This window comes from Sapajus apella, unplaced genomic scaffold (genome assembly GCF_009761245.1).
Source record: "Sapajus apella isolate SASKATOON/1434 unplaced genomic scaffold, GSC_monkey_1.0 scaffold53, whole genome shotgun sequence".
Taxonomy (NCBI): Eukaryota; Metazoa; Chordata; class Mammalia; order Primates; family Cebidae; genus Sapajus; species Sapajus apella.
The window spans coordinates 2,520,264-2,544,427 of NW_022436993.1; the positions used below are offsets into that span (position 1 = coordinate 2,520,264).

General features: G+C 39.5%; 1 protein-coding gene across 1 annotated transcript in view; it reads right to left on the reverse strand.

Annotated features, from left to right (window-relative positions):
- Nucleotides 1-278: 278 nt before the first annotated feature.
- MYO3A (myosin IIIA) overlaps nucleotides 279-24,164 on the reverse strand; it is a 242,248-nt gene continuing 218,362 nt past the window's right edge. The window contains exons 29-32 of the mRNA XM_032244076.1: nucleotides 19,432-19,538; nucleotides 11,158-11,198; nucleotides 9,333-9,476; nucleotides 279-1,012 (exon numbers count right to left, since the gene is read on the reverse strand). Coding sequence (XP_032099967.1) covers nucleotides 853-1,012; nucleotides 9,333-9,476; nucleotides 11,158-11,198; nucleotides 19,432-19,538 — 452 coding nt within the window. The 3' untranslated portion in view covers nucleotides 279-852. The remainder of the gene's footprint in view (nucleotides 1,013-9,332; nucleotides 9,477-11,157; nucleotides 11,199-19,431; nucleotides 19,539-24,164) is intronic.

A 24,164-nucleotide genomic window follows, 5' to 3' on the forward strand; every position in this document is an offset into this window, starting at 1 on the left:
GGGCACCAGCATCTTTACAGAGGAGGCCAAAGACAGTTACACAGATTGGGAAGGCAGCGTGCACATGGGCACGTGTGGTGTGTTGGGATTTAGAGATTGGAGGCCGCCCCATTTGTGCAGCAAGGAGTTCTCGCTTAGATTGTGTTTTTCTGAAGTGGCTGGGTGGTGCTGAGAATGCACTGATGAAGGCATCTCAAAGCCCCTCCTTGGGCACGGTCACCAGCGCAGCCTTATGGCAGAAGCCCAAGAGGGGAAAAAGAGAGATCGGTTATGCAAACCACGGACTTTCCAAGGCACTTCCTTTATTTAGTAACCTTAATAACCAAAGCAAGAGAAAGAGCCAAGTTTGAGATGAAGTTCATCTTCGTAATTCTCCCTACCCCTCCCGGGCTTTTATCTCTACGATTCAAGCGCTAGCGAGTGTTCTGTGGGCTGGTGAAAGCCGTTTCCAAGAAAAAAGAAATCTGTGAATTCACCCCAAATGAGAGAGGGGTTGGCGAAATTCCAAGCGCCCTGGAGTCCGCAGGAGTCGTCACACACAAAAAAAGGAGCAAAGAGATAGATTAGGGGAACAAGGACACGGATGTCCCAACTGGCGGGCTGGTGAGAAAGGAGGGTGCGGGAGTTCGGAGAGAGGGCGTCAGAGGAGGTTTTCCGAGGGCTCCCAGGTCTCTTCTTCCGGAGCACAGGAAGGCTGGTCCGGGCACTCGAGGGCCAAGCGCAGCAGGCAGACCCTGTGGAGATCAGGGCCGCAGCTTCAGTGCCTACTGGTGCCAGCACCATCTTGCCCGCTTGGCCCCTGCTGCCCTGCAGGCTCGAGCGGCTTCCGACCGCGGGGTCTACCTCGCGCGGCTAGGACTGCTGGACGAGGCGCCTGCGCTGGGACGTTTTGCGCAGGAGCCTCCTGAAGTCGTATGGGTTGGCTGCTGGCCCTCTCTCCTCTACCTCCTCCTCCTTCTCCTCCTTCTCCTCCTCCTCCTCCTCCTCCTCGGGGCTCTCCACCGCCCAGCACCTGCAAGCGAAACCCGTGGTCCCAGTGTCAACGGCGCCACAGTGGGCAAGGCATCCCCCCCTACCCCGAATTAGGCGGGTCCTCATCTCCTCACATTCTGCCAACTGTGGGCACTTAAGAAAGGCACAATGGAAATGACTGGGTAACGGCCAAACCTGTCTGCGATAATTCTCAGCAGGTTTTCAAAACTCCTTTGAGCTGAGGAGCAGAGGGGCTGGCTGGTGGAGCGGTTTAGATATGCGCTAAGCAAAGCATCAGAAGGTGCAGTTTGGAAAGGTGAGTTTCATTTGAATTGCAGTAATTCACTACCAATAAACATTTATTTTAATACTTTAATTTTAACCTACTTTGGTCAAACAAAAAAAAAAAACTCAAAGTGCCGAAATAGACACCCAATATTTTCCATTTTAAAACTGCTCAGGTGTTTCTTAAAAAAAAATGCTCCCTTAAAATCTGACCAACTGCTGTTGGTGACACCAGAGCTATGGTCCTTGTTGGCTCTTTCAGTTTTTCCATGTTTTCAATGAGCCTGCTGGGCTAAGTTTCTGAGTCTATTGCTGGGAATCCCTGCCAATGTTTACCTTTAGATTCTGCAGCTTGTTTGGGAAGTGGAGTATTCTCTAAAAATGCAACTACATAGATTCATTCACTCCTCATTCATTCATTCACTGAGCACCTGCTAAGTACCAGGCACCAGTATAGGTGATGGGTGAGCAGGAGTCCTCATGGAGTTCATAGTCTAGTGTAGGAGAGACCCACAGACAACTTAAAAACACCAGGTGGTGAAAGGTGCTATTCAGAAAAGTAAAGCTGGGTAATGGGGAAAAAGTAGTGTGTGTGTGTGTGTGTGTGTGTGTGTGTGTGTGTGTACAAGCTATTTCATAGAGGGTGGTCAGGAAAGGTCTCTCTGATAAGGTGATATTTGAGGAGGGACCTGAAGGAAGAGAGTGAGTAAGCCATGCAGATCTCGTGGGGAAGGGCAGTAATTCCAGGATGACAGATCAACTGATGTAAAGACCGCAACACAAGAATGTACACATTGTGTTCAAGAAAAAGCAAGGTGGCCATTGTGGCTTGAAAAGAGTAAGCAAGAGGGTGAAATAGCAAGAGATGAGAGCAGGAGGAATGAGGATAGAGTGTGCAGATAATTTAGTGTGTTGAGACCACGTCAAGGACTTGACTTCTACTTAGAGAGAAACATTGAAAGGTTCTGTGCAGAGGAATAACTCGTAACAGGATCTGTCTGCCAGAATGAAAGTAGGAAGGTCTGTTAAGAGATTCTGTAATAGTCCAACCAATATTGATAGTGCCTTATGCTTGGTTTGTGGAGGAGGAGGGGAGAACTGGCCAGATCCTGGTCATACTTGGAAGGAGAACTGAAAGAGTTGGCTCACTGATGACTACTTATTTTATTTTTTATTATTGAATGTGGGGCGTGAAAGAGAAGAACCAAGAATGTCCCTGAGGTTTCTGACTTAAACAACTGGATGGATAGAATTGTCATTTAATGAGACAGGGAAGGCTGCAGAGAAGAATACTTTTTGCAGTGGGCTAAAATTTTAGTTTTGGTTATGCTAAGTTTGAGATATTTATTAGATATTCAAGAGGATATCAAATTCATGAGTCATGATCTAGGCTAGAGAGTTTAGTTCAGGAATTTTAAGTACAAAGACAGCATCTTTTCTCTTTCTTTCTCTCTCTCTCTCTCTCTTCCTTTCTTCTCTTTTTCTTTCATTTTTTTTTTTTTGACAGGGTCTCACTCTGTCACCCAGGCTGAAGTGCAGTGGTATAACAGCCTCACTGCAGCCTCAATCGCCAAAGTTCAAGTGATCCTCCTGTCTTAGCTTCCTGAGTAGCTGGGACTACAGGCGTGCGCCACTACGCCTGGCTACTTTTTTTATTTTTATGTTTTTGTAGAGACAGGGTCCCACCAATGTTGCCCAGGCTGATCTTGAACTCCTGGGCTCAAGTGATCCCTCTGCCTCAGCCTTCTAAAGTGCTGGGGTTACAGGCATGACCCATAGTGCCAGGCCAGGAATTTTAAGTACAGACAATATTTAAGTTCATGACAGTGCCTGTTGATAAAAATGAAGCACTAGGATACTCCATTACTGAGAGATCGGTGAAATGAGAAAAGTCAGCAGGGAGAGGAAGAAAGAGCAGCCAGTAAGGCAAGAGCAAACCAAGAGAAGTGCTGTCCTGAAGACCAATGGATGAAGTACTTAAGGAAAAAACAAGTAACATAGGTGTTAAATCAGAGTATGGCAAACCAGAGGTCACTGTTGACCTTGGCAGAGGCAGTTTCAGAGTAATGCTGGGAGAGGAAACCTGACTCAAGTGGGTCAAGAGAATAGGAAGAAAGAATGTGCAGTAGGTGGTATCATTACTCTTTCATTTATTATTCATTTACTACACTGAAGAGCAGAAAAAACAGGGGATTGTAGAGGGGGACTGGGTCAAGGGTATTTTTTTTTATGATGGATCTCAATGGATCACGTTCACTAATTGCCAGGAATGATTTGGTAAAAAGAACAAACATTGAAGGTGCAGAAGAGAGAGAAAACAATTGCAGGACAATGCCCTTGAATAAATGATAGGACTTGGATTTGGTGCACAAAGGGAAGGTTTTTACGTTAGCTAGGAGGACAGAAAAGTCATCCATAGTGTCCTGAAGGAAGTGGATGGGTAAGTGGTAGGAAGGCTGATAGATTCACCATGCATCTGTTATCTGCTACTATGCCAAAAGGAGGTTGTCAGCTGAGAGCGAGGGAGTTTGGAGGGTTTGAAGAGGATGAAGTCTGAAAGAGTGGACTGGGAAAGGGATTTTTAGGGAAATGTAATATTCCAAAATAACTAAGGGCCCATCAAAGGTGTGGCCATAATTTTAAGTGTGATTAGATTGTTCTGATTTTACCCAGCATTGGAGTTTGCCAGTTGAATATGATTGAAGGAGACAGGGCAAGGCCATTGGTAGTATATGCAAATGAATGAAAATAATGATGAAAGGAGAGGTCTAGAACTTGGCCTGTAGATGAAATATGCCTTTATTCTGGTCTGTTCTGAATAGGGAATTAAAAGGAAAAGGAAAACGGAAAAAAAAAGAAAAAGCTTTGGAAAGGTCTTTCAGGCATCCTGAGCTTGTCGTGATGGGTACTGAAGGAGCAGATCATCCTCCTTTGAGTTACCGCTTCAATTTTCATACCTATTCAGCTGATTTCTTTTTTAAGAATATTAAATATCAACTATCTTCCACATATATCACACACAGCATTTCTAATTCTAAGGACAACACTGCAAGGCCTTAGATTCTTGTTATTCTCAATTTGCAGATGAGAAAACAGACTGATTCTAGTTGCCATGGCTAGTAAGAAGCGGAGTGCAGATTCAAACCCAGGTCTACAGGACTCAAATCTTATGCTTTCCTCCTTGTATCTTTTTGCCTCTTTTCTGCTGGTGCTTCTTTCACAATTCTCCTGTCTCTTAACTGAGGCACTTGTATTCTATCTTATTTTCCCCCTCTCATCCTCCATTTATCTTCTTGCCATAATTAAACCCCACTTATGCCCTGAACACCGCACATCTCTTACTACTGCCCAAGAGAGACCCCACTATGTTCCATCTTCAGAGGAGACAAGCAAATGTCAGCCTCCTGTTGTCTTCTAGTGCAATTCTCTAATCACCAATTGCCTGCCACCAGCTTTTATTCATTTAAAGTCCATGAGAACAACGAACTATCCAAAAAAAAAAAATCAAGAAAAAAAATCTCATTTATAGTAGCTACAAAAAATACTTAGGAATAAATTTAACCAAGAAGGTAAAAGATCTAAACACTGCAAAGTATAAAACATTGATGAACAAAATTACAAGTGACACAAATAAGTAGAAAGATATTCTGTATTCATGGATTGGAATAATGAATATTTGTAAAATGCTCATACTACCCAAAACAATCTACAGATTCAATGCAATCACTATCAAGATTCCAATGACAGTCTTAACAAATATAGGAAAAACAATCTTAAAATTTATATAGAACCACAGAAGACTCCCAATAGTCAAAGCTATCTTGAGAAAAAGAAGAAAACTGGGAGACATCACACTACCTGATTTCAAACTATGTTACAAAGCTATAGTAAGTAAAACAGCATGGTACTGGCATAGAACAGATACATAGACCAATGGAACAGAATAGAGAGCCCAGAAACAAATCCAACATTTACAGTAATGTGATTTTCAACAAAGATACCAAGAACACACAATAGGAAAAAGGCAGTCTCTTCAATAAATGGTGTTAGAAAAACTGCATGTCCACATGTAGAAGAATGAAATTAGATCATTATCTCATTTACAAAAAGCAATCTCACACACAAAAATCAATTCCAAATGGATTAAAGACTTAAACATAAGACATGAAACTACAAAACTACTAAAAGAAAATATAGGAGCTAGCTCATGTGATGCTGCCTAAAAAGGGAAAAGAAAAGAAAGAAATTATAGGGGAAGAGCTCCATAACATTGACCTGGGTAATGACCGTGATCTCAAAAGGACTGGCAACAAAAACAAAAATAAAAAATAGACAAATTGGATTACATTTGCTGAGCTTCTGCACAGCAAAGGAAACAATCAATAGAATGAATAAACAATCATTTAAATGGAGAAAATATTTGCAAACCATACATCTAACAAGTGGTTAATATCCAAAATATATAAGGAACTTATACAACTTAGAAAAACAAACAAACAAACAGAAAACAACCCACACATAACCCGATTAAATAATGGGCAAAAGACCCAAATAAACATTTCTTAAAAGAAGACTGAGAAATGGTCAACATGTATATGAAGAAATGCTCAATGTCTTCATATCACTGGGGAAATGGAAATTAAAAACACAATGAGATGTCATCTCACTTCTGTTAGGATGGCTACTATAAAAAAGATGAAAGGTTACAAGTGTGGCAAAAGTGGGAGAAAAGGAAAACTCTTGCACATCATTTGTGGGAATGTCAATGAGTATGGCCATTATGAAAAACAGTATGGCAATTCTTCAAAAACTTAAAAACAGGCCTGGGATAGTGGCTTACTCCTGTAATCCCAACACTTTGGGAGACTGAGGTGGGTGGATCATCTGAAGTCAGGAATTGGAGACCAGCCTGGTCAGCATGGTGAAACCCCGTCTCTACTAAAAATACAAAAATTAGATGGGTGTGGTGGCAGGTGCCTATAATCCCAACTACTCAGGAGGCTAAGGCAGGAGAATCACTTGGACCTGAGAGGCAGATGTTGCAATGAGCCAAGATATTGCCACTGAACCCCAGCCTGGGTGACAGAGCGAGACTGTGTCTCAAAAAATAAAAATAAAAATAAAAATGAAAAACAGAACTACTATATGATCCTACTTTGGACATATATCCAAAGGAAATGAAATCAGTATGTAAAAAAGATATCTGGGCTGGGTGCAGTGGCTCATGCCTGTAATCCCAACACTTTGGTAGGTTGAGGTGGCCAATCACTTGATGTCAGTAGTTTGAGACCAGCCTGGCCAAGACCCTGCCTCTACTAAAAATACAAAATCAGTGGGGCATGGTGGTGTGTCCCTGTAGTCCCAGCTACTCGGGAGGCTGAGGCAGGAGAATCGCTTGAAACTGGGAGGCAGAGGTTGCAGTGAGCCAAGATCACTTGGCTCTACCACTGCACTCCAGCCTGTATGACAGAGCGAGACTCCTTACAAAAAAAAAAGATATCTGCACTCAGATGTTCATTGCAACATTATTCACAAGAGCCAAGATATGGAGTCAACTTAAGAGTCCATCAATGGATGAATGGATAAAGAGCATGTGATATATGTACACAATGGAATACTTTTCCATCTTAAAAAAGGAAAGAAATCCTTCCATTGACAACATCACGAATGAACCTGGAGGAAAGAATGCTAAGTGAAAGAAGTCAGGTGCAGAAAGACAAATATAGTGTGATCTCACTTATACGTGGAAGCCAAAAAAAGGACAAGCACAAGGAGCAGTGAGTAGAATAGTGGTTACCAGGGGACTAGTGGGGGGACTGGGTAGATGTCAGTCAAAGGATACGAAATGTCAGTTAGGAGGAATAAACTCAAGAGATCTATTGTACAACATGGTGACTACAGTTAATAACAATGTAGTGTGTACTTGAAAACTGCTGAGGGTAGATTTTAAGTATTTTCATCATAAAAAGATCAATATGTGAGGTAATTCATATGTTAATATGCATGATCAAGCCACTCCACAATGTACACATATCTTAAAACATTGTGTTCTATACCATAAGTTTATATATGTTTTATTTGTCAATTAAAAAAATCAAAAGGCACTCTATTCACTATTGCCGTTGTCTCCTTCTCCCAGGCTTACACCCTCTCGGGCAATGTGCATACACACACAAAAAGATATTCTTTGTGCATGAACATCTTCTGACATATAGTTTAGTCTCAAGTTTCTCCAATTGTTTCAATAGCACTGTTTTGCTGTTTTGTTTTTATTTTCTATTTTAAATTCAGGATCCTGTGAAGGCTATTTTGTCCCTGTAATCTCCCTCAGGAAAAAGCCTTCTCTGAGTTACCTTGTTCAGCTTTCACATATCAGTATACTTTTCCTCTAGCATGAAGGTCTTGGACATAAGGATCACATCTTATGCACCATTCTATACACCCCTTCTTCAAATGCCCAGCGTGGTCTTTTGCACAGTACGGAAATGCTGAGTAATGGTTAAGGCCATCAACTCTAAACTTAGAAAACCCTGTGTTCAAATTCTGGATCCATGAACTTATCATCTAGGTGACTTTTTGCAGTCACTAAACTTTGTAGACTTAGCCTCCTCATCTATAAAATGGGGCAATAATAGTAACTGCCTCATGTGGTTGCTGTGATGGTTAAATGAGATAATGGCATAGTGCAGTCAACAATGCTAGCTGATAACATTTATTCCAGTGGCTACGAAATACACACCCATAGATATCACTTAGTCTACACCAGGAGTATTTCAGGGATAGAATGCTTTCATAGCAGACGTGTCTCTGCCAGTGGGGGGAAGGGGAGAAAACATTTGAGAGGGGCAGAGTGAGCTATTAAAATGGGAAGCAGGTAAGTCAGTGAAAAGCAAATGGGCAGGGAGTGGACATCTGGGATTTTAGTTCACTAACTCAATGTGCGATCTTGGGCAAATCACTTAATCTTTCTGGCATTTAGTGTTCTCCTGTACAGAGTTCTGAAGTTAGACTAGAACATCTCTAAGCTCCAGCATGTTACAGTTCTGGATCCCAAGATGGAAGAGCACATCTTCATTTGTAAACAAAGGGAAAAAAAATCATAGTTCAGAGGGATTCTGAAAAAGCAAATAAGATGGTAATAGACACCAACGACAGAACACCTTTCCTATGCCTCTCCTAAGTACCCTATTGCTACATTTAATCTCTACAACAACATGGTGAAGCAGTTATTAGTAAATTCTTTTGCAGATATGGAAATGTAGCTTAAAGAGGTCAGCTAACATGAGCAAGGTCACTCGACAACTAAGGGGCAGAATCAGGATCCAAACCTAAGACCATGTGACTCTAAAACTTCTCTTCACCATCATGTCATGCTGTAAAATGGGTGAGGGTTCTGAGGACCCTAGGCTGACAGGATATTTGTTTAGAATTCGGGATGAAGAGCCTTTGGCTTTCAGCCATTGATCCCATTTTCCACATGCTATGCTTCTGTTTTATTATGTGCCCTGATCTCAAAACTCCACAAACATTTTGGGAGAAAAGAAAAAAATTCCCAAAGTATTAGATAAGCTACAAAATAAGTTAATGTTACAAAGTTGGTGGCAAGTGAGAATTCAAGTCCAAAATATGCATTTTTCTATGAATCTTTCTCTCAAATGTTTTTGGGTCTGACATCATTGATTCTGAGAAATTAACAAGCATAATTAAGAAACCAATAAGTAATTAAAATTACATTGGTCGAGCTTGAATATAGATTTTGAATGTGATACATTGCTTACAATTAGATGATCATATACTAATTTATCATCCAAACTGAAGTACTCGTATTAAATAAAATGAGTTTTTGTTAATAATTACACCAAGAAAACAGGTATAAACTCAGTTTTTGCTAGGAAAACTGAGGTGTCTGATTACCCTAACATAGCACTGTACATCAGGCTACTTTTAAACAACAAAAGATACAATATTCAGTAAGAGTGCTTTGTCATTCATCTATATATAAAGTGAAATTGCTTAAGAAATGGAATTGTGAGTATAAAACTGCAAATGCTGTACTTTAAAGTTTAGCTTTTTACCTTTCATTAGCCTTAATACATTGATTCTTGAGTTCTCGCCGTGGTCTTCGTTCTCTTAAACTAGGTCTATGTTCCTTTGGTCCAGAACGACTGGGCAAAAATTCCTTATAATAGAAATCTTCCAAATCTAATAATTTTCCCTGACTGTAAATGAACACATAAACACACCATTGCATCAATCTAATTTTCTACTCACTTAAACTTACAGGATACTTGTTTTTTTCTTTAAAAGTATTTACTATAATTTAGGAGTAACATGTACGTGTCATTAGAAATAGAAAGTCTTGAAATGTGGGAAAAATAGTATATCCCATAAATAAAAAAGAAAAACCTTCGTATCTTACCTTGAATAGAGCAGTAGCTGTGGGAACACATTTTCCTGGTTCTATTGTACTGAACTTGGCACCAAACTAGTGGTTACTAGAATAGCCAGTGATCGCATTGTTTCAGTCTGGCCAGTCCAGAGCAGCAGTCACTACTGATCTTTAGCCATTACCAGAAAAGCTCACCTTTGTGTACTAATACATAGCCTTTTCAAATTTTATCAGCCCTCAGTACACTGATACACATATAATCTTAACTAAGCTCTTTCACCAGTAATATTCTGTCCTCCCTCTACCCTTTGTTCTTTAGCGAATTAATTTCTGTGCTAGATTTTAACACCCACACATGACATACACATAAGGGTGTGTCCTCAACCATTTTAATTTTTGGTTCTACTCAGGGCACAGTCTGGTTCCTATGGTGCTCAGTGTCTACAATCTGATAGGACTTACTAAGAGATAAACCAGGTAGGTCTGGAAAACCTCCAGGTGTTACAGTGCTTCCAGGAAAACACGATTTTCAAGTTACAGATACTAATTTAGAAAGGACTTTCAGGCTGTCACTGATTCAGAAATGAAAAGCTGTGTTCACTCATGCTTAAAAAGAAACACTCTTGTTTCTTCTTGGCATTCACTGTCTGGAAATTGGTTGACATGAACATTGATTAAAATAGTGGTATATTAAGAGAGTAAAATATCAGTGAGAAATACAAGAAAAGGAGAAAAATGTGAACTTAAGTGTGCCATAATTTTAGGTAACATAAACCTAATCTTCTTTAAAAAAAATTCCATTAAATTATAAGAAGCAAGATTTAGCATGTGTAGAAGGAGAAAAAGCAAAAAGGCGTTTGGGGAAAGAAAATTGATGAATATAGGTATGTTCGAATTGTCCAAGGAAAACCATTCCATGGAACAAAAAAAGCAAATTATCTACTGGGAGGGTACAACTCATTGAAAACATATTTAAGTTCTTAGTGCTATGCTGGCTCAACAGATTTCCGATAGGCAGGATCTTTCTTTTTTTTTTTTTCTTTGGGTCAGAGTCTTGTTCTATCGCCAGGCTAGAGTGCAATGGTGCAATCTTGGCTCACTGCAACCTTCATCTCTTATGTTCAAGCGATCTTCCTCCTTCAGCCTCCTGAGTAGCTGGGATTACAGGCATCCACAACCAGGCCTGGCTAATTTTTTCTAATTTTTTGTATTTTTAGTAGAGATGGAGTTTCACCATGTTGACCAGAGTGGTCTTAATCTCTTGACCTCATGATCTGCCTGCCTCAGCCTCCCAGAGTGCTGAGATTACAAGTGTTAGCTATTGCGCCTGGCCACAATAGGCAGGATCTTATAAATTATATATAAATCACATATTTGTAATATAAATGTACTGAGTGAACATTACTTTCCAGGTCTCTCCATATAAAATAGATGACTTAAAATAATAATTTGAACACATAGATTTTTATTTTTGTTTGAATAACTTATTGAAATCGAGAAGTAATAATTACCTGTCTTTCCTTGGCCTTCGTTTTTCTTCTTGGATTGACTTCTGAAGGGAAAGAAGAATTCAAAAGATCTATATAATATTATGATCTTAATATAACATAATTGATATAGCACTCTAATCTTAATATGTAAATACATTTATTCTTAAAATACTGTTAGAAATAAGCAAATGGATACAATATTTTAAAAATTGAAAGAAATATAATTTACTGAAATTTTATTAATTGTAAATTTTGGATTATTTTTACCATGCCTAAACTGAAATGAATCTTTGCATTCCATATGAAAAATATATTTACCACATGGTAACCAATATAGACAAGGTCACATAAGATCTATTTACTACAAATGGGAGCAAATTATAAAAGTTCTGGGAAGCCCATTTCTCTACTACAAATGCAGTTGTGATGTAAGCAGGTTAGTTAGGCTGCTTTGATGTCTTGCTTCTTAGTTTGCAGGTAAAACAGGTGGGTGAATATGGAGGGCAGATGCAACAGTCCACAAAAATAATGGAATTGTGACTTCATAAACCTATAGGAGCCCATTTATGACATAAACGTGGCAGCAAGATGATATATGTTTTCATTTGAACTATGTTTTCTAGTTGAGGACTTTATGTATCAAGGTCAGAACAAATTAAGATATTCAAGTATGGAAATAATTAGATATATTTTAATCGATACTTCAATTTGAACAGTAACAAAATGGTCCTTTGCATATAAGTTTCACCTTATATACAAACCAAGATGATCTGTGCACTGTAGCATTAGTAGTCTGTTTCTGTGTGTGTGCTACTTCAATATATTTGAGCTCATATATTTACATGTTGCCACAGCATATATGTCTTTTAGGCTGAGAAAAAAGACACCATGCTCACCTTGAACAAGCTGAAAATATAATTGCGGAGGCCGGGCGCGGTGGCTCAAGCCTGTAATCCCAGCACTTTGGGATGCTGAGGCGGGTGGATCATAAGGTCAAGAGATCGAGACCATCCTGGTCAACATGGTGAAACCCCGTCTCTACTAAAAATACAAAAACATTAGCTGGGCATGGTGGCGCATGCCTGTAATCCCAGCTACTGAGGAGGTTGAGGCAGGAGAATTGCCTGAACCCAGGAGGCGGAGGTTGCGGTGAGCCGAGATTGCGCCATTGCACTCCAGCCTGGGTAACAAGAGTGAAACTCTGTCTCAAAAAAAAAAAAAAAAAAAAAAGAATATATAATTGCGGAAAATTTATAGCAGTTATCAAGTTGGCTGGTACCATAAAAGTGTAATATAATAAAAATGGCAATTAACAATGGTTTATAAATACTGAGGCTTTTCCACAGTATTTTAGAGACATAGGAAGTCATGCTTTTTTCAGAATTTATCATTTGTCATACTCTAAAATGGTGGATGAGCGAAACAGTGCATGGCTTCTTTTATTCTTATTGGTTGGCATTTTAACAGGTGAATGAGGTAGAAGTGAGTGCTTCCTTGCATCAAGTTTTCGAGGAGACCATTCAGGAAAGAACAATGTAAGGGAAAGATATCAGTTACATTCCTTCCTCCCACTTCCCATTACTTCACATTCTTGATGCAATGCCCTAGGCTAAGATGTCCTTACTAATAATTACATTGCCAGCATAGGAACAGTGGCTACTAGCAGTTCGGTTAATGATCTCTGGGACTGGGGTAGTATTTGTTGTGGTGATTGTTGCTATTTTAACATGATTCCAGTAGTAATTTCCTACAGAGGTCCTGCCTCCCTCATCCTTTACCTGAAAAAAAGTCCCTTTTGTTCTAGGTAACAACTGTCTATAGTTCAAAGTTATGCTTAAGTGATGGCACTATGTTGAGTGACAGAGATGCCCTTTATACAATCAAGAATCAAATAATGTTCTGCCCTTGAATTCTCAGGCTGGTAAGGATCCTATTTATATACACCAGATCAGCACTTCCTTCTGGGACGTGGTATATATAAGTTGGTTCTCAGTTATAGGAATTCCTGGAAGAGGACATATTGTCCCACACTTCTTTCCTCTTTTCTGTGTTACAATATTCTTTTTTCTTTTTTTGGGACAGGGTCTCACTCTGTGACCCAGGCCGGAGTGCAGCAGTGCAATCTCCTGCAACTTCCGCCTCCTGGCTCAAGTGATCCTCCCACCTCAGCCACCTTTGTAGCTGGGACTACAGTCGTGACCCATCAGACCTCGCTAATTTTTGTATTTTTGTGGAGACAAGGTTTCACTGTGTTCCTCAGGCTGCTCTCGAACTCCTGAGCTCAAGTGATCCACCCACCTCGGCCTCTCCAAGTGTTGGGATTACAGGCCTGAGCCACTATGCCTGGCCTTGTGTTAGAATATTCTAATGAAATGTAATTCAATAATATATTTTTTCCAAAAATTATTTAAGATGGCTCATGATAGAAGTAGTTATACAGTCAAAGTAATAAAGTAGACATTGTAAATGAGAAACAGAGGAGGCAAAGGAAGTAGGTGTGTTGAGACAGGCTTACGTTTGTCTCTTAGTTTCTGAACAGCTGGGGCTGAAAGGGGAGCACGATGCATTAATCCCTGCTCTTTGTCATGAAAAGGGAAGCATATCACTCCTCAAAGGTGAGGATTTTATAAGAAACTTATCACATACAGTTTATACTGGGGATGTTTTTTGCTAAGGTGTGCAATGTTTTCAATTATAGTTTTGAAATTACAATTTAAAAACTTGAAATTTGAAATGAAAATAAAGAAGCAGATGTTCCATGGCAATTTCTTGTAGAACCAGAGTAGAGAAAAGAAAGAGGAGACAAACATGACTCAAGTAGATTTTCTGGTGAGGGTGTTTCTTGAGGAAGCCTTTAAAGAATAATGTCTTAATTCTGAAGACTTTGAAGAACCTGTTCCTTAATCAGGCACATCACACTCCCCCTTCATCCCCACCCAACATAAAGAAACTTGTTTTATGAGAAAACATTAAAATTCCTATCCATTACATCATGGTGAGCACAATCTTACTTTCCTTTTGGTAATATACTACCAATTTATTTATGGATGAAGAAGGAGCTAAAATGTAGAAATCAAGAAGAAAAAAGACTTTGGAGCAGCCAAACTAGCTACTGCTATAGTTCAGGAAAAGTACTGGAGAGAATTATAAAATTGGAAGGGATCTCTGATAGGATTGTGTTCGATTACTCGTTTTTGTTTTGAGGAAGCTTGGCCCTGAGTCATTTTTGCTAATGTCGCACAGCTTTGAGTGTTAGACTGGGCAGCACAACAGGGCACTCGCACTCCACTAATGCTCTCCTCCACAGGCACGCTTCTGTGGCTTGGCTCACTCTTATTTTGGACACAGCAGCGGCAACATTTCCTGGACGTAAGAGTTAAAGAGCATCAAGTCACAGGAAAGAGCCAATATTGACGTTAAGGCAGCCAGAATGACCATTGTAAGAAGTGACATCTGAGGAGGAAAAAAAAAATGCTATAAAAATAGCAAAACAACTGAAAGCAGAGATGTTTGTGTTGGACAAATGTGAAGGAAATAATTTTCCACAACTCAACAGTCCCTGCGGGTACTATACTACAGGAATCTATTATTTAACAGTCTTCTAGCTGCGATGTTAGCAGCACAGTGTTCCAAGGACTATGGCCGTTAACAGTAAGCAAAGGCCCTGCCTCCAAAATGCTTCTAGTTTAGATGGGCAAGTCGGGCAGGAGACAAGTAGACAAATAAATATTTATAAATGCACTGAAGAGGGCCAGGTATGATGGCTTATGCCTGTAATCCCAGCACTTTGGGAGGCCAAGGCGGGCAGATCACCTGAGGTCAGGAGTTCGGAACTAGCCTCGCCAACATGGTAAAATCCTGTCTGTACTAAAAATACAAAAAAATTAGCTAGGCATTGTGGCAGGTGCCTGTAATCACAGCTACCTGGGAGGCTGAGGCAGGAGAATTGCTTGAAACCAGGAGGCAGAGGTTGCGGTGAGCCAAGATCGTGCCACTGCACTCCAGCCTGGGCATCAAAGTGAAACTCTGTCTCAAACAACAAACACAGAAAAAATATAAAATGCACTAAAGAAAAATGAAGCAGGCCAGAGGCATACAGAGAGATAGGGTGTTGCCTTAGACATGGTGGTCAGGGATCCTCTCTGGTAAGTATAGATCCAAATGAAACCAACTCAATTGCCCTGTAGATTGTTCTTTTTGATAAACATAGAAACTGACCTTCTGCTCCTAAAGCTTGAAATTTATATTTGTTTTATCTGAGTTCTTTCCTCAGGAAATAACTTTTAGGCCTCTCAAAAAAGTATTAAAGAACTGAAACTCACCAGATCACTGTACTCTTTCACCATGATTACTTCCTTGCCCCCCCCCAGATCTTGTTTTCTTAAACATTGTTGCATTTCCTCCCTGCTATGTAAACCCTGGTGTTAGTCAGGGAGATGGATTTTAGACTGAGCTCCCATCTCCTCAGCTGCAGCACCTGATTAAAGCCTTCTTTCTTGGCAATACTCGTGGGCTCAGTGATTGGCTTTCTGTGCAGTGTGCAGCAGGACCTCAACCAAACCTCTGGTGTTTCAGTAACATGAATCAAGCACAAACATTTTGAATAGTGCTACAATATAAGTTCACAATAATGTATTGTCTATTTCAAAATAACTAAAACAGTGGAATTGGGATGTTCCTAACACAAAGAAATAATAAATGACAGATACTCCAGTTACCCTGATTTGATCATTACACATTGTATACTTGTATCAAAATACCAAATGCAATCCATAAACATATACAACTAGTATATATCCATAAACATGGAAAATAAAACATTAAAAAAGTAAGAAACATTTTCATTTGCTAAAGTGACCCTGGGTCATCAAGAAAGGGTTTTAAGTATGTAGTATAATATACTTTAGAAAGACTTTCATAAAAACCATTTAAAATTACAGAAAGTGTTTGGTGGTTGAAGGGAGTGGGGCCCCATTACAGCCACACTTTTCACCATGTGTAATGCCTCAAATCCTGGGAAGGGCCAGATAACTATGAACACATGGTATGTTTTCACTTGTAATAATATACTCCTGTTCTGTGTTTTATTTTTCAAGACTCAGAGTTACAAAAAAGGGTCTTATTCCTAATAACTTAGGATATATGGAAATACAGTCACTAAAAAAATAATAGTCTGATGACGAAGTAAGCTTCTTGGGGATGGAACTTATTTATGAGGCTCGGAATTTGCTCCATAGTTCTCATTGGCTGTTAGTAATAAACATTTCAATTCAGTTCAAGTCTTTTACAATTTCTCATACTGGGAATACTATCTGTTGTTGAAGCCATCACAATCACTTGTCATTTCAGTTGCACTTAATAAAGACCATTGAGTATCATTTACTACTTAAATTCGGGGTTAGTAGGGAATGTTTGGTAATTTCTAAGCTTGTTTCTGCTGTTGTGTTTAACTGCATAAACAAATGTCAGTTTATTTGCTGCTTTTTAGATTATTTGAGCAGCAGAGGAAAAAATCAATGTCATTTCTTAATCAGCTTCCATTATAAAGTGACTGTCAAAGGCAGGTATCTGGAATTTTAGACTTTTCTCAATTTACTCTGATTTGTTTTTCATTCTTTTATTTCATTGCTCTCATTTGTACAATACATATTTATTGCATGCCTGCTATGTGTCAGGTTGAATGCAATAGGCAAACTCCTTGACTTTGTGGAAGCCATACCAATCCTTCTCTAGCATGATAAAGTGTCATAAAAGGGAAGTATGGGCTGCTTAGGGAGGATATAGGAAGAGCTGTCTTGGGATTTCAGAATGACAAGAAGTTTCCTTGAAGAAAAAGACATCTAGACTGAAGGTGTTTGGATCATGAAAAGATGAGAAGAGAAAGCGGATGTGTGTTCCAGGATGACAAAAGGGCATGTCCAAGGACAAATGTTCATGGACAATTTGAAGAGGAGAAAGCAGGTAACTGGAAAGGAAGGGTGGAGTGGAGAGTTTGGAGGGGTGAATATTAAGCACAGAAGCTGGAAAGGTGAGCAGGGCCCAGATTTTGACAGCCCTCCATATCTTAGGACAGTGGGAAGTAATGGAAAAGTTCCATCCATGGGAGGATAGTATAATTGGATATTAATTTTAGAAATAAAACTCTGGCCACAGTGTGGAAAATATATTAATTAGAAGGGGAAAAACAAGAGCCCAAGTGACCAGTAAGAGAAGTGACTCAGAAATACTGACGAGACATGCTGGCCTGGAAGACGGTATTAGCACATAGCATGGAGAGAAACAGAAACTCAAGAGATATTTGGATTTAGATTTTTGAATATGGAAGATGAGAATGAGGGAGAAGTCAAGGTAATAGTCAGATTATTGGCTTGTACAATTAGTTGACTATTCAAAAAAGACCACATATTGTGTGATTCTATTTACAGAAAATGTCCAGAATAGGCAAATTGATAGAAAGAGCAAACTAGATTGGTGATTGCCTAGGGCTTGGGGCAGGGGGTGGGAGGTGGGAAGTGACTTCTAATGGGTTTCTTAAGGTGATAAAAATGTTGTAAAATTGACTGTGATTAAATGATTGTATTAAAAACCATTTAATGTTTATTTAGATGGGTGAATTTTATGGCATGCAACTTATATCTCAACAAAGCTGTGTGTACAGCCATGTATGGATGTGTATGTGTGTGTATATAATTTCTATATATGTATACATGAATGCCTGTGTGTATTCATGTAGAATATGTAAAACAAACATTAGGTAGTTCGATATTTGAGTCGGGAGCTACAGAGAGATTTAAGCCAGTGATAAAGATTCAGAAATCAGCAGTCACTGAGGTCATGGTAGCTAATGGGATTGTCTAAAGGAAATGAGAGGGGAAGAGAATAGAAGATCGAATCCCGGGCAACACCCAGAGGGAGACAATCCTCTGTGGAAACTGAAAAGAAATCACTAGAGAGAAGGGAAAGAACTAGAGAAGACTGGCTAACTTGAAGGTCACGTATGAGCTTCATTTTTTGCCTGCGACGTGGAAAACTTATTTCCAACTGATTCTCTGGGTTTCGACACATCTTCTGGGTTCTCCAGAGCATAGGGTAGTGCTGGTCTCTCACTGTGGCAGTGAGGACTGGAAGAGTGAATAAATATTGCAAATGGAGGACCAGCCAGTGGCAGCAAATGCCTTCGGAGCATGAGGGAATGCAGCTCACCTGCAGAGTTTCAAGCAGTTCACTGTGGCTCAAGGACAAGAAGAGGGTGAGAAAAGAGGCGGAAGGGCGGTCGCAGGTCCAGTGAAGAAGGCCTTGGAAGGAATTAGGACTTCATCCTGAAGGAGCTGTTGAGCCATTAAAGGAACAATTAAGGGAGGAGTATGCTCAAAGGTATGGTTTAGAGACATTTTCATGTGCAGGCTGGACAGGGTGCAATTAGACAGTTAGGTGGGACCTGAAATATTCCAGAATGGGAAATGATGATCGTCTGAAATACGGTAATTGCTGTGAGGTTAGAGGAGGGAAATGAGTTGGAGTGAGCTCTTGGAGGTAGAAGCCACAGTTTAGAGACACTGATGGATTACAGTATGAGAGGGAGGACAATATCCAGAATGACTCCCAGGTTCTTGGTTTAGGAAACCATGTGGTTGACAGTAGCATTCATGGAGAACAGAAACATGGTTGGAAGGCCAGGATAGCAAGGGTGAGGAAAATGAGTCCTCATGTTGTGAGTGAGCAGGAGCTGTGGGGTCAGAAGACCTCAATAAAACAAATGGCCTGGCAGCTGAGACATGCTTATCTATGTCTCAGAATCCTGATCTGAGAGATATGGATAGTACATTCAGGGCTTTTTCCAGGATTAGCTATCACAGTGGATATGAATGAGCCTCATTCTAGGCCTGGAATTTAAAAGATGCTCAATAAATATCTATTTCTCCCCCTTTTTCCTTTTCTTCTAGTTTTATCATAACCCACTCATTTACACCAAAGTGTCTCTCTGGAGAGTTCCTGCTATGATGGGTTTCCCTTGCTGAGTTGATATTTCCATATTAGCTTAGATTAATGGACCAGCAGAGAAAGCTACAAGGAGGACATTGTAGGTACTACTATGGGAGAGGCTTGAATGTGAGGAAGAAGGGCTGGAGGAGATCCAAGTGCCCAGGCCAGAGGAGGGCATTGAAGAGGAGACCAAGGACATCTCTGTCTTGCCAAGCCTTCCTTTGTGCCAGGCGCCTAATCTAGCCACAGTTTTCACACTGGCCATCAGTGGATGTGATGGCTCCCATCCAATAGTAAGAGTGAGCCACTTACATGTAGTAGATAATAGTATGTGGAGTCTTCAGGGTTATTTAATGTTTTGGGTTTCCGGGGTCGTCTTGGGGGTCTCAATATTTTTGGCTCTTCTCCTTTAGAGATACCTATAAAAAAGGAGACCATAAACAAGTATTCAATTGCAAAGACTATTATCAAGTGATGTTTTCCTTTTGGGATAAATAAGAAATTATATACATACAACTGAGGCTAAAGCTGGAGAAAAAGGAAATACTTTTGTTGCACAACCAACCCTTGTCCTAGTCCTCACCACATGCTTTCCTGGTGGTCTAGGGCTTTGAGAGCTAAGGGGAAGAAAACAAAAGGAAGAAAAGAAATGCAGCTGGGTGCAGTGGCTCACGCCTATAATCCCAGCACTTTGGGAGGCAGAGGCAGGCAGATCACTTGAGGTCAGGAGTTCAAGACCAGCTTGGCCAACATGGTGAAACTCCATCTCTACTAAAAATACAAAAAAATTAGCCAGGTGTGGTGGCAGGCACCTGTAATTCTAACTACTTGGGAGGCTGAAGAAGGAGAATCGCTTGAACTGGGAAGGCAGAGGTGCAGTGAGCTGAGACTGTGTCTTTGCACTCCAGCCTGGGAGACAAGAATGAAACTCCATCTCAAAAAAAAAAAAGAAAAAGAAAACAGAAAGAAAAGAAAAAGATGCATAGTTTGGTTATGTAGAAATCGAGTACAGCAGTTCAGAGGATGGATAAGGTCAGGGGTCAAAGCTGCCAGAAAAAAATTAAAAAGGAGCGTTAGACTCACAGAACCTCTGCTGTCCCTTCCCTCCCCCTTGTACCAGCCTCACATGTGACCCCTCTGTCCAAGCACTGTATGATCTTCCTTTTTAAGTACCACCTCATATGTTTGGCCTCAGATGAAGAGACTGCTCATTTGCAGAGTTGACTCTTTCTGAAAGGCCTAATCTATTCTTTCTCCAAAATTTAGAACTTCAAACCAGAAGCATTTTCAGATCTGACTTAAAACAGTGAGCAATAAAGAATAAATTTTGTCATCTTTTCCTACTCCTTCTGTTAATAATAGCCAAGATCCGAAACCTGGAGCAATGCTGTCAGAGCTTCTAGTGATCTGTGCACTTGGGTGTTCATGTTCATTACAAGTGGCTTTGTATTTACAGAGTTAATAGACCTAACTAAATATTTCTATTTTTTTCATGACACTTGACCACCCCATCCACTGACTGCATTTGTGCAAACATGTCTGCTCGATAGATAGATCAGGATAAAAGTGGTGGGCTGAGTATGGTGCTAGTTGGAAAGCTTCATTCAATACATCTGAACATATATTTATAAGTAGGACTTTAAAAGCAGTAATAGCTCATTCTTGCATATAATAAAGGGGAAGTGATGATTCCTAATCCCCAGATGTAGAAATACACAGAGAAACGGAGTTGTCCCAAACTATACTAAATCAAACCAATGAACATTTATATTCATTATATGTAAACAACTGTGATTGGCAGTGCAAATCAGCTTCAGCCAAGGATGAAAGACTCACAGACATCTAACTTTCTAGTTCCCTGACCAGCCCACTAGGTGAAGGTATTGATCATAGCAGCATTCATATTCTGACATTATCCAGCTTATTCATTCCAAAGGTATGGGAAATCACTGGGTGACAAAGGAGATCAGCTTATTGGGAGTACTTCATAGAGGTATAGTGCATGGATCAATGCTTATCAGAGAAACCTCAACAATCACACATTACTGTCCTTTTTGGAATAAAACATAAAAAAGAGATCTTTGTCAATGAGACCATGTTAGTACAGATTAGTAATAGACAAAGTGAAAGCACTTGTCTGACCCATCCCTGGAGGTTCATCTCCCATTCTCTCTCTCCCTTCTTCAAGGAATAGATGGAGGTGGTGGAGGGAGTCCAAATATCTGAGCCATTTCTGATCCATCTTAGACTGTCACAGGCACGAGGAAAGAGGGTAAGGCCTGAATTCTTGCCACCACCATAAATAGTGTTTTTTTTTTTCCTTCTCATTATCATCTCTCCCAGTGCTGATTATTAAATAGCTTCTATTGGCTCTTGCAAAATTTTCTCATTTCAAAATGCATTTCTCCTATCCATTTATATTACTCATTTGAATCTGAATGGCAAGAAACATAAAAATATGGTATAAGTTATTAGATGTTATTAATATTTTTAGAAACATGAATGTGGTGTGTGACTAAATTTTAACTTGGCTTTAACATTATTTAAAATCTGAATTAAAATATCAGAACATTACTATTATAATACAAATAATGAAAATGAAGATGGCCAAGAAGCTAAATAATTGCCAAGAGAGTGAAAAACAAAAAAGCATTCTGGGAATAAAGGCATTCTTGACCTTGTATTCATTTTTCATCAAATGGCAAAAACCGCAATTCCCTTTGCGCCAGCCTAATAGAAGGTCAAGGGCGCAGTTCATTAACAAATCCTAAGGTCCTTTATCGGTCCCTATTGTCTCTTACCCTTCATCATTAGGCATTGTTAAACACCCCTTGACTTCATGACTCAGGATAAAGTTTCTGAAGTTAAATGCCTTATCTTATTTTTCTTTGTATTACCAGTACTTATAGAAATGCTTGACACATAGTAAGTGCTTAATAAAAGTTTGCTAGATGACTAAGTGATCTTCCCTTGCTTCCTAGATTGAATCATCCACTCCTCAGCTCCTGGAAATTTCTGGTGTGCTCCATACACATGACTTTCTAGTGCACACCTCAGGTTCGACCCTCCCATCCCACAGGAGCTCCTGCCCTAATTTCTTACTTCTTACTGAATACTTCTCTCTCAGACTCAAATGAAGCCACAGTCATCTTTCTTCGTCATCTAAGATTCTGTACACTACAACCTCAAAGGCAGCATTATTTCTGCCTCCCAAGTTGAAAACACTGGTATCACCTTTGCCGTGTGCCTCTTCTTCATTTCCTACAGACAATCATTAACTTCTGTCCATTTTTTTTGACACATTCTTTGAAATAGCTAATATTCACCCACCACTTAGTCTCATTTGCCATTGCAATCACTCTGGTTGAAATGACTCATTTAATAACTGTGGTGGAGTCTTAATCTGGTTTCTATGCTTTATCTCACAAATGAAAACCAGGTTTTCCTTTCTTAAATACCACTTTAATTGTGAAATTTCAAGTTTCAAAAATTTATGATGATGTCTTTTTTTCTTCTTCATCAAGTTTAAACTTCTGACTAGGCTATTTATAATCTTAGCAATTTCAATTTTATCTCCCATTTTTCCCCAAAGGAACTATCTCCTCTTGTTAGTCCCGTTATCTCACTGATATACCACATTTATAGCTGTAACTTTGGTTTTTCTCACCTTCTCATAGAAAAGCTTTTCATAGCCTCATTGAAATCTTAAGCTTGTTCAATGTCCACCTTCAATCCTATCTTTTTCATGAAGCTTTCACTGACTCCCCAGTTCTCTCTCTCTCATTGAGCATAAATGGTGCTTGCTAGCTGCACAAACCATTTGAAACCTCTTACAGGCTGAGCTGTGTCACCTCAAAATTCACATGTTAAATCTTAACCTTCAGTACCTCAGAATGTGACTGTATTTGGAGATAGGGTCTTTAGCGAGGTAATTAAGTTAAAATGATGTCATTAAAATGGGCCCTAATCTAATGTGACTGCTGTCCTTATAAGAACCGGAGATTAAGACAGACACAAATAGAAGACCATGAGAATATGAGCATATAAAGCCAAGGAAAAAGGCCTCAGAGGAAAACAACCTTGCTAACATCTTGATCTTGACCTTCTGGCCTCCCGAATTGTGAGAAAGTAAGTTTCTGCTGTTTAACTCACTCAGTCTATGGTACTTTGCTATGGCAGTTCTGGAAAACTAATATAGAATGTAACCCCACCATCTTGCCACTTATTATTTTTTGCTGTGATTGTGTTTATTTTAAATAGTGGAACTAGAAGTCTCTGGATGGTGGGGATCATGACTTAGGTTTTGATGTCATTGTGTCATTTCACTGGTGGTCTAAATGTGGTAGTGTTTGGAGATGCAAAAATTGTGATTTCATTTCAGCTTAGAGATGTAGTGCTAAGTGAATAGCAGATATTCATCTGCTTCTGTGAACTGGATCACTCTTGTCACCACATATAAAAATAAATCCCTGATGCTTTAAAGATAAATGTAAATAAAAGAAATAACAAAGCTGTTGGAAGAAAATCTGGGATAATTCATGAACAATCTAGGGGTATGAATGTTTTAATCAAAACTCAGAAGTCATAAAAAAGATACACATATTTGCCTATTTAGGCAAAAGCCTTTCTTTGGCAACAAGGTCAAAAGACATATGGTAGACTTGGAACGTTATATTTACAACACAGATATAAACAAAAGGTTCATATTTTTAATATGCAAAGAGTGCTAACAAATGACTACCAAAAACATAGACCAACAGAAAAGCGAGCAAAAGACTTAAGTAGAAAATTCAAGATGAGCAAATCCAAAAACCAAATTGAGGGAAGGCACCTGAATTAACTAGGAGATAAAGGAATATAAATGAAAATAAGATGCCATTTTACTCCAGACACATTAGCAAATATTAAAAAGAAGGATATCACTGATGGACAGGATGTCAGGACAAGTGTATGCTCCCAAATTGTTGAAGAAAATGTCCATTGCTAGAGCCTTTTAGTAAAGCAATCTATTAAGACTAAAAATATCTTGTAACTCAATAACTTTA